The 12,316-nt window shown below is 44.0% G+C and overlaps 1 protein-coding gene across 1 annotated transcript; it reads right to left on the reverse strand.

Moving 5' to 3' along the window:
- Positions 1-2,230: 2,230 nt before the first annotated feature.
- Positions 2,231-3,635, reverse strand: LOC110336752 (retinoblastoma-binding protein 5-like). The gene is given in 3 exon segments (XM_021219485.2): positions 2,231-2,322; positions 2,437-3,341; positions 3,343-3,635. Coding segments are annotated over 3 exon segments (1,071 nt in total). The 5' UTR covers positions 3,480-3,635; the 3' UTR covers positions 2,231-2,293.
- Between the last annotated feature and the right edge of the window lie 8,681 nt (positions 3,636-12,316).

The following is a 12,316-nucleotide window of genomic DNA, read 5'->3' on the forward strand; positions in this document are numbered from 1 at the left end:
GTCTTCCTCAAGGTCTGGGAAGGTGTGCTTTGGGTTTCACTGGAATTTTTAAATGTCCTCCCTGGTTTCTCCACGGGTGTTCTGACCACTCCGTGGTGACCACTCCATGTCCACAGGTTTGTACAGCTTCTGAGTTCTGCTATTGATCTCAAATTCCATTCCATCTTTACTTGGTAGGGCACAAGAAATTATTTCGATTTTCGTGTTTTTATTGAGACTTGGTGAACACTATAAAATGTGAGCTATTTAGAGAAAGTTCACAAGTTGTTGAGAGAAATGTGTATTCCCCAGATGTCAGGTGGAATATTCCATAGATACCTGTTAAGTCGTTTGCTCTGTGTGTCAATTAACTCTAAGGTCCTTTGTTGAATTCTTAAGTTGTCTTCAGAGATTGTTCCTCCTATTCCTTTTTTTTTTTTTAAATAAACATCCAATTTTATTTACAAAGCATTAAAGCTTTAGCAAGAAGTAGTACCCAAGGCTGTCTACAGAAACTACAGAGCATTTTAAGAAACAAAACAGAGAGGCAGGGAGGATGACAGCAAGGAAAAGGAGAATATACATATATTACACAAATCAAACACCCAAGCTGAGAGTGGACGGAAGGTTCTAGAAGCAGACAAAAAGATTCCCAAAGCATAAATAATTATTAGGAGCTGCTGCCAGAGACAATCTGGCAGGGTTTGAGCTGATTTACTCAGTAGCTCGATAATGGAAATGGACACAGCATTAGCATCCAGATGGAGGGAAGACAAGCCACTTCACACAGGGAAGGCAGAAACCCCTGTATCAGCTTGCACATGACTGCAGTGTGCTATACAGAGACATGACATGGAGGTAAGGTCTACAAATGAAAACATCCCGTGAGCCACTTACCAATCACAACCATTGGTCTCACTCACACTTGAGGAAGCAGCACAGGAGCGACAGACACTAGAAACTTCCTACATGTCCCCCATCACCTCAACCCCAACCCCACAGTACAATGTAATCAATGGGTTTGGCTGTCTGAAGGAGCCTCCACCAACTGATAAGAGATTTCACAATTAGCATAGTATTTAAACCTCCTTTCAGTGCTGACAGAATATGTATGGCCCAGGGCAAGCCAAAGCTATTGCCAGAGGCGTCACTAACCCTTCCGCACACTTGGCTTCCTGACTTTGGATTTTCAGAAAATTTCAAACACTTATTGTACAAATCCATTCAATTTGCTATTTTTATTAAAAGAAGAGCAAATGCAGAGAGAGCCAAGGTGAGAAAGAGAAGGGTAAAAAGCTAAGCAACCTTTCAGGAAGTGAGTGAAGACAGTAAAAGGGTGTGGCTCCAGGAAAGGACATACTGTGGCTGCCGGGGACAGGTTCTCCACAGGCAAGGATTTAACGAACGAACCTCATCTTTGATTTGAAGTGGGCTGCTGTTGCTTTGATTTGGGGGTGGGGTCCTCATGCCAGTCCTTGCACAGTGCCCCACACCCATAAAAAAGAACCTCGTGGAGAAACACACCTTGCTTTGTTTCTAACTCTGGAAGTCAACACAAGAAAAGTGATACACAAACTACTGATGATTCTTAGCTGGAGATGGATAAAACTAATCATATCCAAAAGCCATGATTACTCAAACAGATCTAATACTGGAAAACATGCAATGCAAGGGAACCCCTGATTCTCTAGAACCCAGCCTCCTGAGCAAAGGTCATGGTAAGACAGCGTGAGAGGGGCCTTCTATCTTCCTTCCTTTCCTGCCAGTTTGAAATCTTTCAAGCACTTTGCTTCTCTGACCAACCTTTATACACAATACAGAACTACAGGAAGCATCTGGGAGGGGAAAGTTATGAATGAAAGAAACAGAAGAGGCATCAGTTTTCCTAGGTACTGGTAGCAAATTTTCAGAAAAGAACAAGTCACTCGAGGACATGCACTGAGGATGGAAGGCAAACAGGAGATGGGAAATGACATGTCCAAAGATGTGACTTCAACAGTTAGGTGAACAAAACTCAGGCATTCTTCACCAGCAACACAACCTCGTGTGAAGTTGAAGTGGGTCAAATCTCCTGACGTCTTCACGCGTCCTCGTTCCTGAGAGCCTATTTGGACTTATGCTTGAAAGGGAAGGCAGGGACGTGTGCTCTTCTTCCATAATTCACTTCTTCATTCAAACATAAAATCCACTCCTTCACCTCCTAGGTGGGAGTCAGAGGCCTTTGTTTTCAACTAAAGCCAATGTCAGATGATTGGCCACACTGTCCAAAGGCTACCTGATGACAAAGTGAGAAGAACCAAGGGTTTCAGGGTCTTCACAGCAGTTCTGAGATTGCTCCTCCTGCTGCCAAGGGCTGGCTGAGTTCCGCCTGCACTTTACCCTTCGTTGATCCTTCCAGAGGTAAACCTCTGTCCCCTTTGTAGAGTTTCGTTTTAAATGGAGAATCTTTCTCTTTACCTTTTGATCCTTTAGGCCGGCCTGCTTGCTTCTTCTTGGATTTGCCATCCCCCTTCACACCCAGTAGTGGATGGACTTCATCATTCGGCACTCCTTGGAGCTCTATATTGGTGGTTTTAGGTTTCTTCTTTGGTGGCTGGGACCCATCTGCTGAAGACTGCCTCTTCTTCTCTGAACAAGCCCCTTCATCCATCAAGGAGCTTGGGACTGCATCCGGTGGAGGGCCATACGGGTTTTCTTCAGGGTCTTCTACCTCAGGGGCAATGGGTAAATACAATAGAGCCCTTGAATCTTCCAGCTCTTCATCACTGCTACAGAAGGCAGCAATGGGATCCACGCTGGTGACATCCACTTCCTCATCTTCAGCAGCATCAGCCCCTGTTTGCTCAGGCTCACTCTTATCTTCATCCTCAATATCAAATTCTGATTCTCTTTCCTCATATTCTACATTTTCATCCAACTCTTTGAAGTCTGGTGCAAATGCACTCCAATTTTCTCCTTGATTTTGGGCCCAAATGGACACCACTCCACTAGAAATAGAAGCTATGATGGGTCGGACTGGATGCCAAGCCACGTCCAGCAGGAGTTCCCCTCTAGTCCCGTGTAAGATCTTCACCAGGTTGCCAATGCTCTTTTCCCAGATATACAGTGCATGCTGCCTCGCAGAGCCTGCCACTATGTACTCCCCATCCCCAGAGAAACATTTTTTCCTTGGAGTCCTATTCACCAAGTCCTGCAGCTTCTGCATAGGCTCCGGCTCTCCATCCCTTCCACACGTTAAAATCTCTCTGCCATCATAGACTCTTATTATTCGAGCTGCTGTGTTAATTAAGAAGCAACTCCCCTTCCGGGCAAACTCAATTGACTTAATGGCGGTAGTATTGCTTGTCCCAGTTGTTTCTCTTGCCTTTCGCATTTCCTGTATAAATATATTCCCCTCGCCTATCAAAAGATGCCACCACGTTCAAATCCGAGTCATCGTCTACCGGCAGAACAACATGTTTGGAATCTGAAAGGGTCAACATGACAGGAGCAGATTTCATGGGACACACGAGAACCTTGTTCTGATCTCGAGGGTGATATTGGACTTTTAAGATGGGTAAAGGGAATCGAAACCTCTGGTCGCAATCTCCTGAAAGAACATCCCACTGTGACACTATGTTATCTGTAGAAGCACTCACGAGCTTATGACCATCTCGGCTCCAATCAGCAACTCGAGGTTCATCCCTGCAGACGCTGGCCGCCTGGTCTCCGCACCGGCAACAGTTCATCTCCCCTACCCGCTCAGAAGCCCAGCGTCTAAGTGGGGGGCGCCGCGAAGAGCCTGGCGCAAGCTCCGGAGACTTTCGGACTTCTGTTCCTCCTATTCCTAAGATGTGTCTTTACTTTCTCCTACAGCTAACTTTGCCTTGAGGCCCACTCTATTAGATGTGTGTTCAGTTACCCCTTCTTTTTCAGTTCTGTACACTTACTGTATTGAGTTCCATCCTCATTTTAGCATGTGTGAGTATTTACATTCACCTATAAAGAAGAACGAAATTATGTCATTCACAGGAAAGTGGATAGGACCGAAGGTCATTAACTGAAAAAAAAAAAAAAAAGCCAGACAATGAAAGACAAATATATTATGATTGGTCATGTATCTAGATTTAAAAGTGGGTGTGGGGGAGCTAGTGTAAAAGCATGTGGGAGTGTGTTGTGAGTATATATATATGTGTGTGTGTTTGTGTGAGTGATTTCACCTACTTATGATAATGTAGAGAATTTAAGGGGAGAAAGGGACCTGCAGTAGGTGGGGGGACTATAGAGGATTGTGGGAAGGTAACCTGTGCAAACTACACTGACACACATTTGGAATGCCCTAATCAAGCCTGGCCTGGTAGTTTGCAAGCTATTTAAACAAATTAATTTTTAAATGACTTCAACTTTCCCAACTTGCTCTCATCTGACTCCTTATAATGCAATTTCTTCTGCACACTCTCACACACTTTTCACTATGTAGTATCATAGTGGTACCACTATGTATTTATACCATATACACTGTGGTACAGAACCAGGCCTGGATCAGATACCAGCATCATGATGTTTGTGCTTCACCGGGTATTGTGTTACATCAACATCAAATGGTCCAAGACAAAAGGCTTTATGAAAACAACAAAATGTATCAATGATTAAGAGAATATAATAGACTTAATTATAAGTAGAATAAAACAGATTTAACTAAAAGTAGAACTAAAGGTCCCTTTCAGCTGGGACCTCAGAAGTTGTCCCAGAAAACAAAATGGTTATGTCTGTGCCAGAAACTTGTATGAAAAAGTGACGAGCCGGTGCGATGGTGGCGCACGCCTTTAATCCCAGCACTTGAGGCAGAGGCAGGCGGATTTCTGAGTTCGAGGCCAGCCTGGCCTACAGAGTGAATTCCAGGACAGCCAGGGCTACACAGAGAAACCCTGCCTCACAAAACCAAAAGAAAAAAAGAAAAAGTGACAGATTTTTGCAGAGTTTAATATACAACACCTCAAAAGGAATCTGTAGGTATATTTTTTAAATCTATTTTATTGGGTTCTTATACCTCTACCTCTACCTTCTATATCTTACTCCATCCTAATTCCTTCCAGCCATCACCACGAGGTAGGCGAGAAAGGTCTGAAGGGGGAAGGTAGTGAAGCTCTCTCTAGGCTACTTCCTGCTGGTTAGGGACATGGAGTTCCTTGGGGCAAGTTCAATCTTCATTGTCAGGCTACCTCCAACTTCTCTTCATCTGCTGCTCATGATCACTTGACAAACCTCAACAACAGGGGGAGCAGCAGCCTTCTCAGAGCACCCTCCACCCTCTCCAGGCCCTGGCATTTATCCCCTCTCCAGAGTCTCCTGAATTCAACTATCTGCAGCTGGCAATAAGCATGCCCCTCCTAGAACAGAAGACATTCATAGTCAACAGCTGTGGGCAAACTGAAGCAGCCCCGTGTCCCACACCTGGGATGAAAACAAAAGTATATTCACATAACATAACTAGATTTTAAAAGTAACCAAAACCCTCACTACAGAGGTCTGGACAAAGATGCTCCCAAGAGTAAGCAGGAAGCCTATCTATGAGAAAGCTGAGCACTCCTACAGGCAATAGAGTGAAACTACAGAACTAAGACTTTATGGCTAAGATGGCATGGCAAGCTGGCAGTTTCTATGTACTGCAGAGCCCAGCTCAACAAGGCTTCCAGTACTATCCTGGAATGAAATCATACAAGAAGAAATTGTCTAAACAGGTAACTTATTAGTTGTTTAATCTCATGGTAAATACAGCCTTATCGGCATGGAAGAACTGATTTTTTTTGATCTGGACTGCTGGTAAAGTCTAGATACGGGGATCCTCTGGCCCCTCAATAACCTTCCTCATGAGGTAGAATGAAGAGACAGAACCCACTTTATGGAAGGCTGGCATGCTCTTGATTAGTAATGAAGATCAGGTCAGCAAAGCTGACTAAAAGATGAACTAAGGCATAGGCTAAAGTATGACTGTCGACTGACCCATTGACTAATAATGGCTGCTGACTAGTAATCCGCCTGCCTCTGCCTCCCAAGTGCTGGAATTAAAGGCGTGCACCACCACGCCTGGCTTCCTGCTGACTCTTGATGGTCCTAAATTCCACATGGCATTGCTGTCAGTTTTTATAAATGTTAAATTAATTTTGACACCAAGCATCTAGGACAAACTTCAGCAGAATTGCAGGACTGTATACCTTAGGGTGTCAGGGAAGTGTCAGTTTGCCGTGGTACTGGCCAGCAGGATTCATCTGTGTTAAGTATTGGGAAATTCTACAGTTGCTTCAAAGACTTGTAGGTTCCAGTTGAGTGGCCAGTAAATTGCAGTGAACTTTGACAAATTTCAGTCTAGTGCTGTAGAGAAATTATGAAGAGCCCCATCCCAAGCCCTATGTCAAGCTGCCATAGTGTCCCTAAGACATATAGTGTCCCTAAGTGCCCACAGGAGTCAGAGTGGGTGATACAGACTTTGCTCTCCAAATGGACTCTCTGTGCTCTGACCACCGTAAGGTGCTCAACAGAAGGGCAAATGGGGCTAGAAGTCATTGTCAGGTCTCTCATACCATGACTTCTTTGTTAATGCCTTTCTACCATCAGCTGGGGATTTTAAGAAACTCTTGAAAGGCACAATGCCAATGCATGTAGATCAAGGCTCCGACTTTTGTATTATGAGATCCCAAAAGTGGGTAACATTTGTTTCATTGTACAGGATAGAATGAGTGTTCCCATTAGCTTAGCAGAGGGAGCGGACTTCATGACTTCATAGGCAGAAAGGATCCAAAGAAAGTAAAAATGAGGAATGGCAAACAGATGGCCCCTTTCAGCCATTCATCTCACAGAACAGAGGACTTTCCTACATTACTTTTTCCGTAATTGACCCTCTTACTGGCTGCTAGTTCTCTTCTATTTTTTTTAAGAGAGAGTTTACTCTTTTCATTAACATATATTTACATCATTTTCCCCTTTCCAGTTTCTTCTTCCAGCCCTCTCACCTTCTGCTGTTTTGAAGTCCTGACCATTCTTTGTTATTTTCTTTCTCTCTCTGTTGTCACTCTAAGCATATAAACATGGCCTGCTGAGCCTATATAATGTTGCCTATATGTATAGGATTTCAGGGCCAACCACTTGATATTGGGTAAACAATTAGGGGGTTAATCCGTAGGTAGACTATGTTTCTTTTTATCGTTCCCTAGTTGCCTGTAGTTCTATGTTTATGGGTAGGAACCATTCCATGTTAGCATGTCCATTGGTGGACTTGTTTGGGTCATGTTTAGGCATCCATATCGTTGACATGTCATCAGGAAGCTTCCCTGTTATTTCTAGGAGACAATCTCACAACAGATTTCTTGGTTCCTTGGCTCTTATAATCTTTCTGTCCCCTGTTCCTCCATGCTTCCTGAGCTCTAGGTGCAGGAGTTGTGTCACATATCTGTGGGTATAAGGATAAGCATTTAGAATACAGCTAAGAAATTATGGTGACTTAGTACCCTTAGGATGATCGTGCCATGGTGGTCACTACTGTGGTTCATAGGTGTCACAGTTGAGTAGGACTCTCGGTTGCTTCCTTCCCTTGAAAGCTTGTATTTCAGCTTCCTGTACTATGAAAGTTAGTCCTCAAGAAGGAAGTTTTCAGGTCGGATCTAGCTCAGGGCCTCTGGGTCCTAGGTCTGATTGACATGCATGGTGTTTTCAGCAGTAGAGACTCACCTTGAAGCTCCAGGGGCCAACCAAGAGCAGGTCCAATGAGAGATCATGTCTCAAAAAGTGAGGTGGAGAATAAATGAGAAAGACACTTGAAACTGACCTTTGGCCTCTACACACACACATATGCATAAGGTACATATAGTGCATGTATACACACACACACACACACACACACACACACACTATTAAAATCTTTCTTTGTTGGAAATGTTGGCATGCTCCTATAATCCCAGTATTGAGGAGGTTGAGGCAAGAAGACCAGTTCAAAGCCTGATAAATATATTACCCATGGGCATTGTCTCTATCAGGGCTTCTATTCCTGCACAAAACATCATGACCACGAAGCAAGTTGGGGAGGAAAGGGTTTATTCTGCTTACACTTCCACATTGCTGTTCATCACCAAGGAAGTCAGGACTGGAACTCAAGCAGGTCAGGAAGCAGGAGCTGATACAGAGGCCGTGGAGGGATGTTCTTTACTGGCTTGCTTCCCCTGGCTTGCGCAGCCTGCTCTCTTACAGAACCAAGACTACCAGCCTAGAGATGGCACCACCCACAAGGGGACCTCCCGCCTTGATCACTAATTGTGAAAATGCCTTACAGCTGGATCTCATGGAGGCATTTCCTCAACTGAAGTTCCTTTCTCTGTGATAACTCCAGCCTGTGTCAAGTTGACACAAAACTAGCCAGTACAGGCATCTCCTGGAAAAGGGGGAGAGAAATAGATATATCTGAAGGTAAAATTAGCAGAAGAAAGCCAGTAAGTTCATCAAAAAGACCAAAGAATGACAAAGGCAGCAAGGTTTGAGGACTATGAGCTGAAGAGAAAAGCCACACGGAGCCAAACACAAGTCTCTGAGGTGAGTCCGAGGAATGCGTGATAGGACATGTTACAGTTTAAAGGTCATAGAGAAGACCATGAGTGATATGCCCAGATTCACGAGAGCTCATGAATACAAGGAAGCTGAAAAAGCATGAACTTCCATAGTGTGGTACCTCTGATCTGTGCTCTGAGACACTAGCAAGACATCCAGGCTAACATCTGATTAAAGATTTACTCAATATTAGAAAGCTTACTAAAAAATAATCGCCGGGCGTGGTGGCGCACACCTTTAATCCCAGCACTCGGGAGGCAGAGGCAGGCAGATTTCTGAGTTCGAGGCCGGCCTGGTCTACAAAGTGAGTTCCAGGACAGCCAGAGCTACACAGAGAAACCCTGTCTTGAAAAAAACAAAAAACAAAAACAAAAAACAAACAAACAAAAAATCACAAACTTTTCCATATAGCCTGGGAAAAGGTCAGAGGTCATCCTAACTGAATCTCAAAAGCATCCACATCTTCCTTATTTAGTCCCTACATTTAAAATCTATGATTCCACATAACACTATCCACCTAAGGATTCAGGGTACTATGTGAGGGGTGTTTTTAATTCTTGTTTTGCAGATTGAACCTAACCTGCTAGGCAGGCAGTGTTCTTACTATTGGGCTATATCTCCAGCCCTGTTTTCTCTTTATTTTGAGATAGGGTTTCAATAGATTGATCAAGCTTGTTGGGCTGAACATCTGCTTCCCTGTTGGGGTGCTAGAGCACTGCCAGCTTTCAGGGGAGGCACAATGATAGGGGTGCCAGCCTGAGTTCTTCTAAGCAAGAGAAGCTTGCAGCAAGCTCTGGGATGGATGCTGTGGTTCTCAATCTCCTGTGTACACAGATGCCACTGGGGACCAAAGGGAATTGAGAACAGGGGCTGTAGATGCCAAGGGTAAAGAGAAGCAGAGGGAAGGCCTTCTCTGGGATATTTAGGTGTGGCTCTTTACAACGAAGGCCTCGCCTTGGGTTGATCCTTCATGAAGGAGACAGTTCTCGTTTGTCCAAACTATTTTATTTTTTGGTACATGTGAATGCACACATCTTACTCAGGGTAAACCAGGGATTAAATACCTCTTACGGGATGGGATGCCCAGGAAGGGAAGCTCATTTGCTATACACTTGGGGCCTGTCCAGATACATTATTAGGAGGAGCACTCCAGGTTTTTATGTGCGTGACCAGTTGTCATGGTCCTCTCGGTGTCATGGTTACCTGTTCCAGGACAGGTAGAACTTGGCAAGGAACTGCTTCTACGCCTACCATTCTCAATTCTGAGATTCAGCAACGTTTTGAACCTGTTTCAGCCTTACCAGATCTTTTGTGTAGGGGCACTTGCCCCACTCAGGCTGGCCTCAAACTTTCTAAGCATATGAACTCCTTGAACTCCTAATCTTCCTAGTTCAGCCTTCCAGGTGCTGCTATTGTGTTTTCTTGTTTCTTGGGGGAGGGGGGATGTTGTTGTTGAGAGGAAAATCAGAAAGTTTAATTACAGAATCAGATATTTTGGCATTTGAAAAATTTACATAACACTTCATATATTAAATCAAATAATGAGAAAATGCTTAAGCTATCAATCTGATTTTATGACACATAATTTTTAAGGTAAACAATTGTTCTGATCTGTTTAAGTTTAATTTCTAAAGCTGGGGAAGAATAATACATGTAAATAAGCTTTAGTCAGTATTCTGCCTATAAATAGGCAAATACATTTAGAGTTCTTTAGCGTATTCTACAAAGTTCTAAGTACTTCATCACCTGGAAAGCCATCACGTAATTTTGGCTGCTCCTGGCATCAGTGGAGAAAGTAAGCAACATCCTTAGGACCGTCACGTGCCCAGGAGCATGATACCTCAGTAGGCACAGCGCATCACAGAGTGAGCATGTGAACCCTAACTCACAGCAGCTCAGCTATGCACCAAGGCTACTAAAGGAACTAAACCAAGTATCAAAAAACCCAAGTAAAGTGGAAGGGTTTGCGCGCCGTCTTAGCCAGTGTTCTATTGCTGTGAGGAAGCAGCATGACCACATCAGTCCTTATAAGGGTATGGATTTAATTGGGGCTGACTGACTTCATGGCGGGGAGCATGGAGGCGTGAAGGCAGTCATGGTGCTAGCTGAGAACTCTACATCTGATCCACTGAGCCACAGGTATCCGGAAGAGAGACATTTTTGGCCCTTAGAATCACTTCTTTGAAACCTCAACCACCACTCCCAGTGACATACATTCTCCCCCAAAGCTGAATCTCCTAATCCTTTCAAACAGTGCCATGTGATCAAAGATTCAAGTCTATGAGTCTATGGGAGCCATTCTCATTAAAACCACCACATTACACTCCCGGCCACATCGGGTGGTAGCCATATTATAACGCAAAATGCATTTAGTCTTAATTTCAAATGTCCTCATAGTCTATCGCAGTCTCAAGACTGCTTAAAAGTCCAAAGTCCCAGGTCTCATCTGAAGCTCGAAGCAACCTCTTAACTGTTACCTCTGTAAAACCAAAATCAAACAGCAAACCATGCACTTCCAGCATTCAGCAGCATACAGTACACACTGCGATCCCAAAGGGGAGAGGGGAGCGAAGTAAGGAGCAAGGCAGAAAGCCATCAGGGCACACAAATTCTGCATCTCCGTGTCTGACGGCAGTGGTCTCCAGCTCTCCAACCCCTTCCAGCTTCCGTGACAGCCACATACTTTTCTCTCTTGGACGGTTTCCACACACTGTCAGCAGTCCTCCTTGATAGGTATTCCCACTACTCTGGCATCTCCAACATCTTGTTTCCAATGACATCTAGACTTCAGTTGTACAGCTTCTTATAATGGTCTCTCTGGGCCTCGGTGCAGGGACACTCCTGACATATGCCTGGCCTCAGTGGCTTTCCTTTCCACAGAAACAAACACCGTCACAAACACCTTACTTTGTTGTCAAAGCTGACAAGGTCTCCATCTTGCTAGGGCTGGATCTTGGCCTCCTTCTTTAGACTCATTTTCACCAGTTTTCTGGTTTTGATCTTTACTTAGCTGCTTAAGCTTTTCTTCAATTCCTTTTCACAAGTTGGAAGCTCAGCTGGGTAGAGTCTTGTCTTGAAGTCACCACTCCTTTTATTCCATTTAGCATCAGGCTGTTCTTTAAACTTTTTAATCTCCTTGAGCACTGAAGTCAGCTCCAATACACTTTTTGATGCTCCTTTTCTCCTCAAACTGTACATTTTATATTATTTCTTGTGCAGCTTTCTCTTTTTTATTATAGATCTGTATAAGAGTGACTTCTAATAACACAACAGAGTCAATACTGGGCTGTCTTGAAATCTCCTCTCCCAACACCATTGATCTAAAACTCTCCAACTTAGCCTCAGATAGATTTATTTTTTTCAGACAAGGGCAGAAAGCAGCTATATTCTTCACCAACAACTATCTTTAGTCCGCTTACCAACATTCTTCTCCTCTGAAGCCCCTTGAGCTCACCTGTCATAACCTGCGTCTTTCAGCACTACTGTTATTTGTGCTCCTTGTAGTATGTCCCATTAAAACCCAGTTAAAGTGTTCAATTGCTTTTCTAGTCCAAAGTTCAAACATTCCACCAACATGCAGTATGGTCAAGCCTGTCACAGCAATAACTCCTGGCACCAACTTCTGTCTTAGTGTTCTCTTGCTGTGAAGAAACACCATGATCAAGGCCAACTCTTATAAAGGAAACATTTTAATTAGGGCTGGCTCACAGTTTCAGAGGTTTAGTCCTTTGCCATCATGGCAGGGAGTGTGGCAGCATATAGA

The sequence above is a fragment of the Mus pahari genome, chromosome 19, assembly GCF_900095145.1.
Source record: "Mus pahari chromosome 19, PAHARI_EIJ_v1.1, whole genome shotgun sequence".
Classification (NCBI taxonomy): Eukaryota; Metazoa; Chordata; class Mammalia; order Rodentia; family Muridae; genus Mus; species Mus pahari.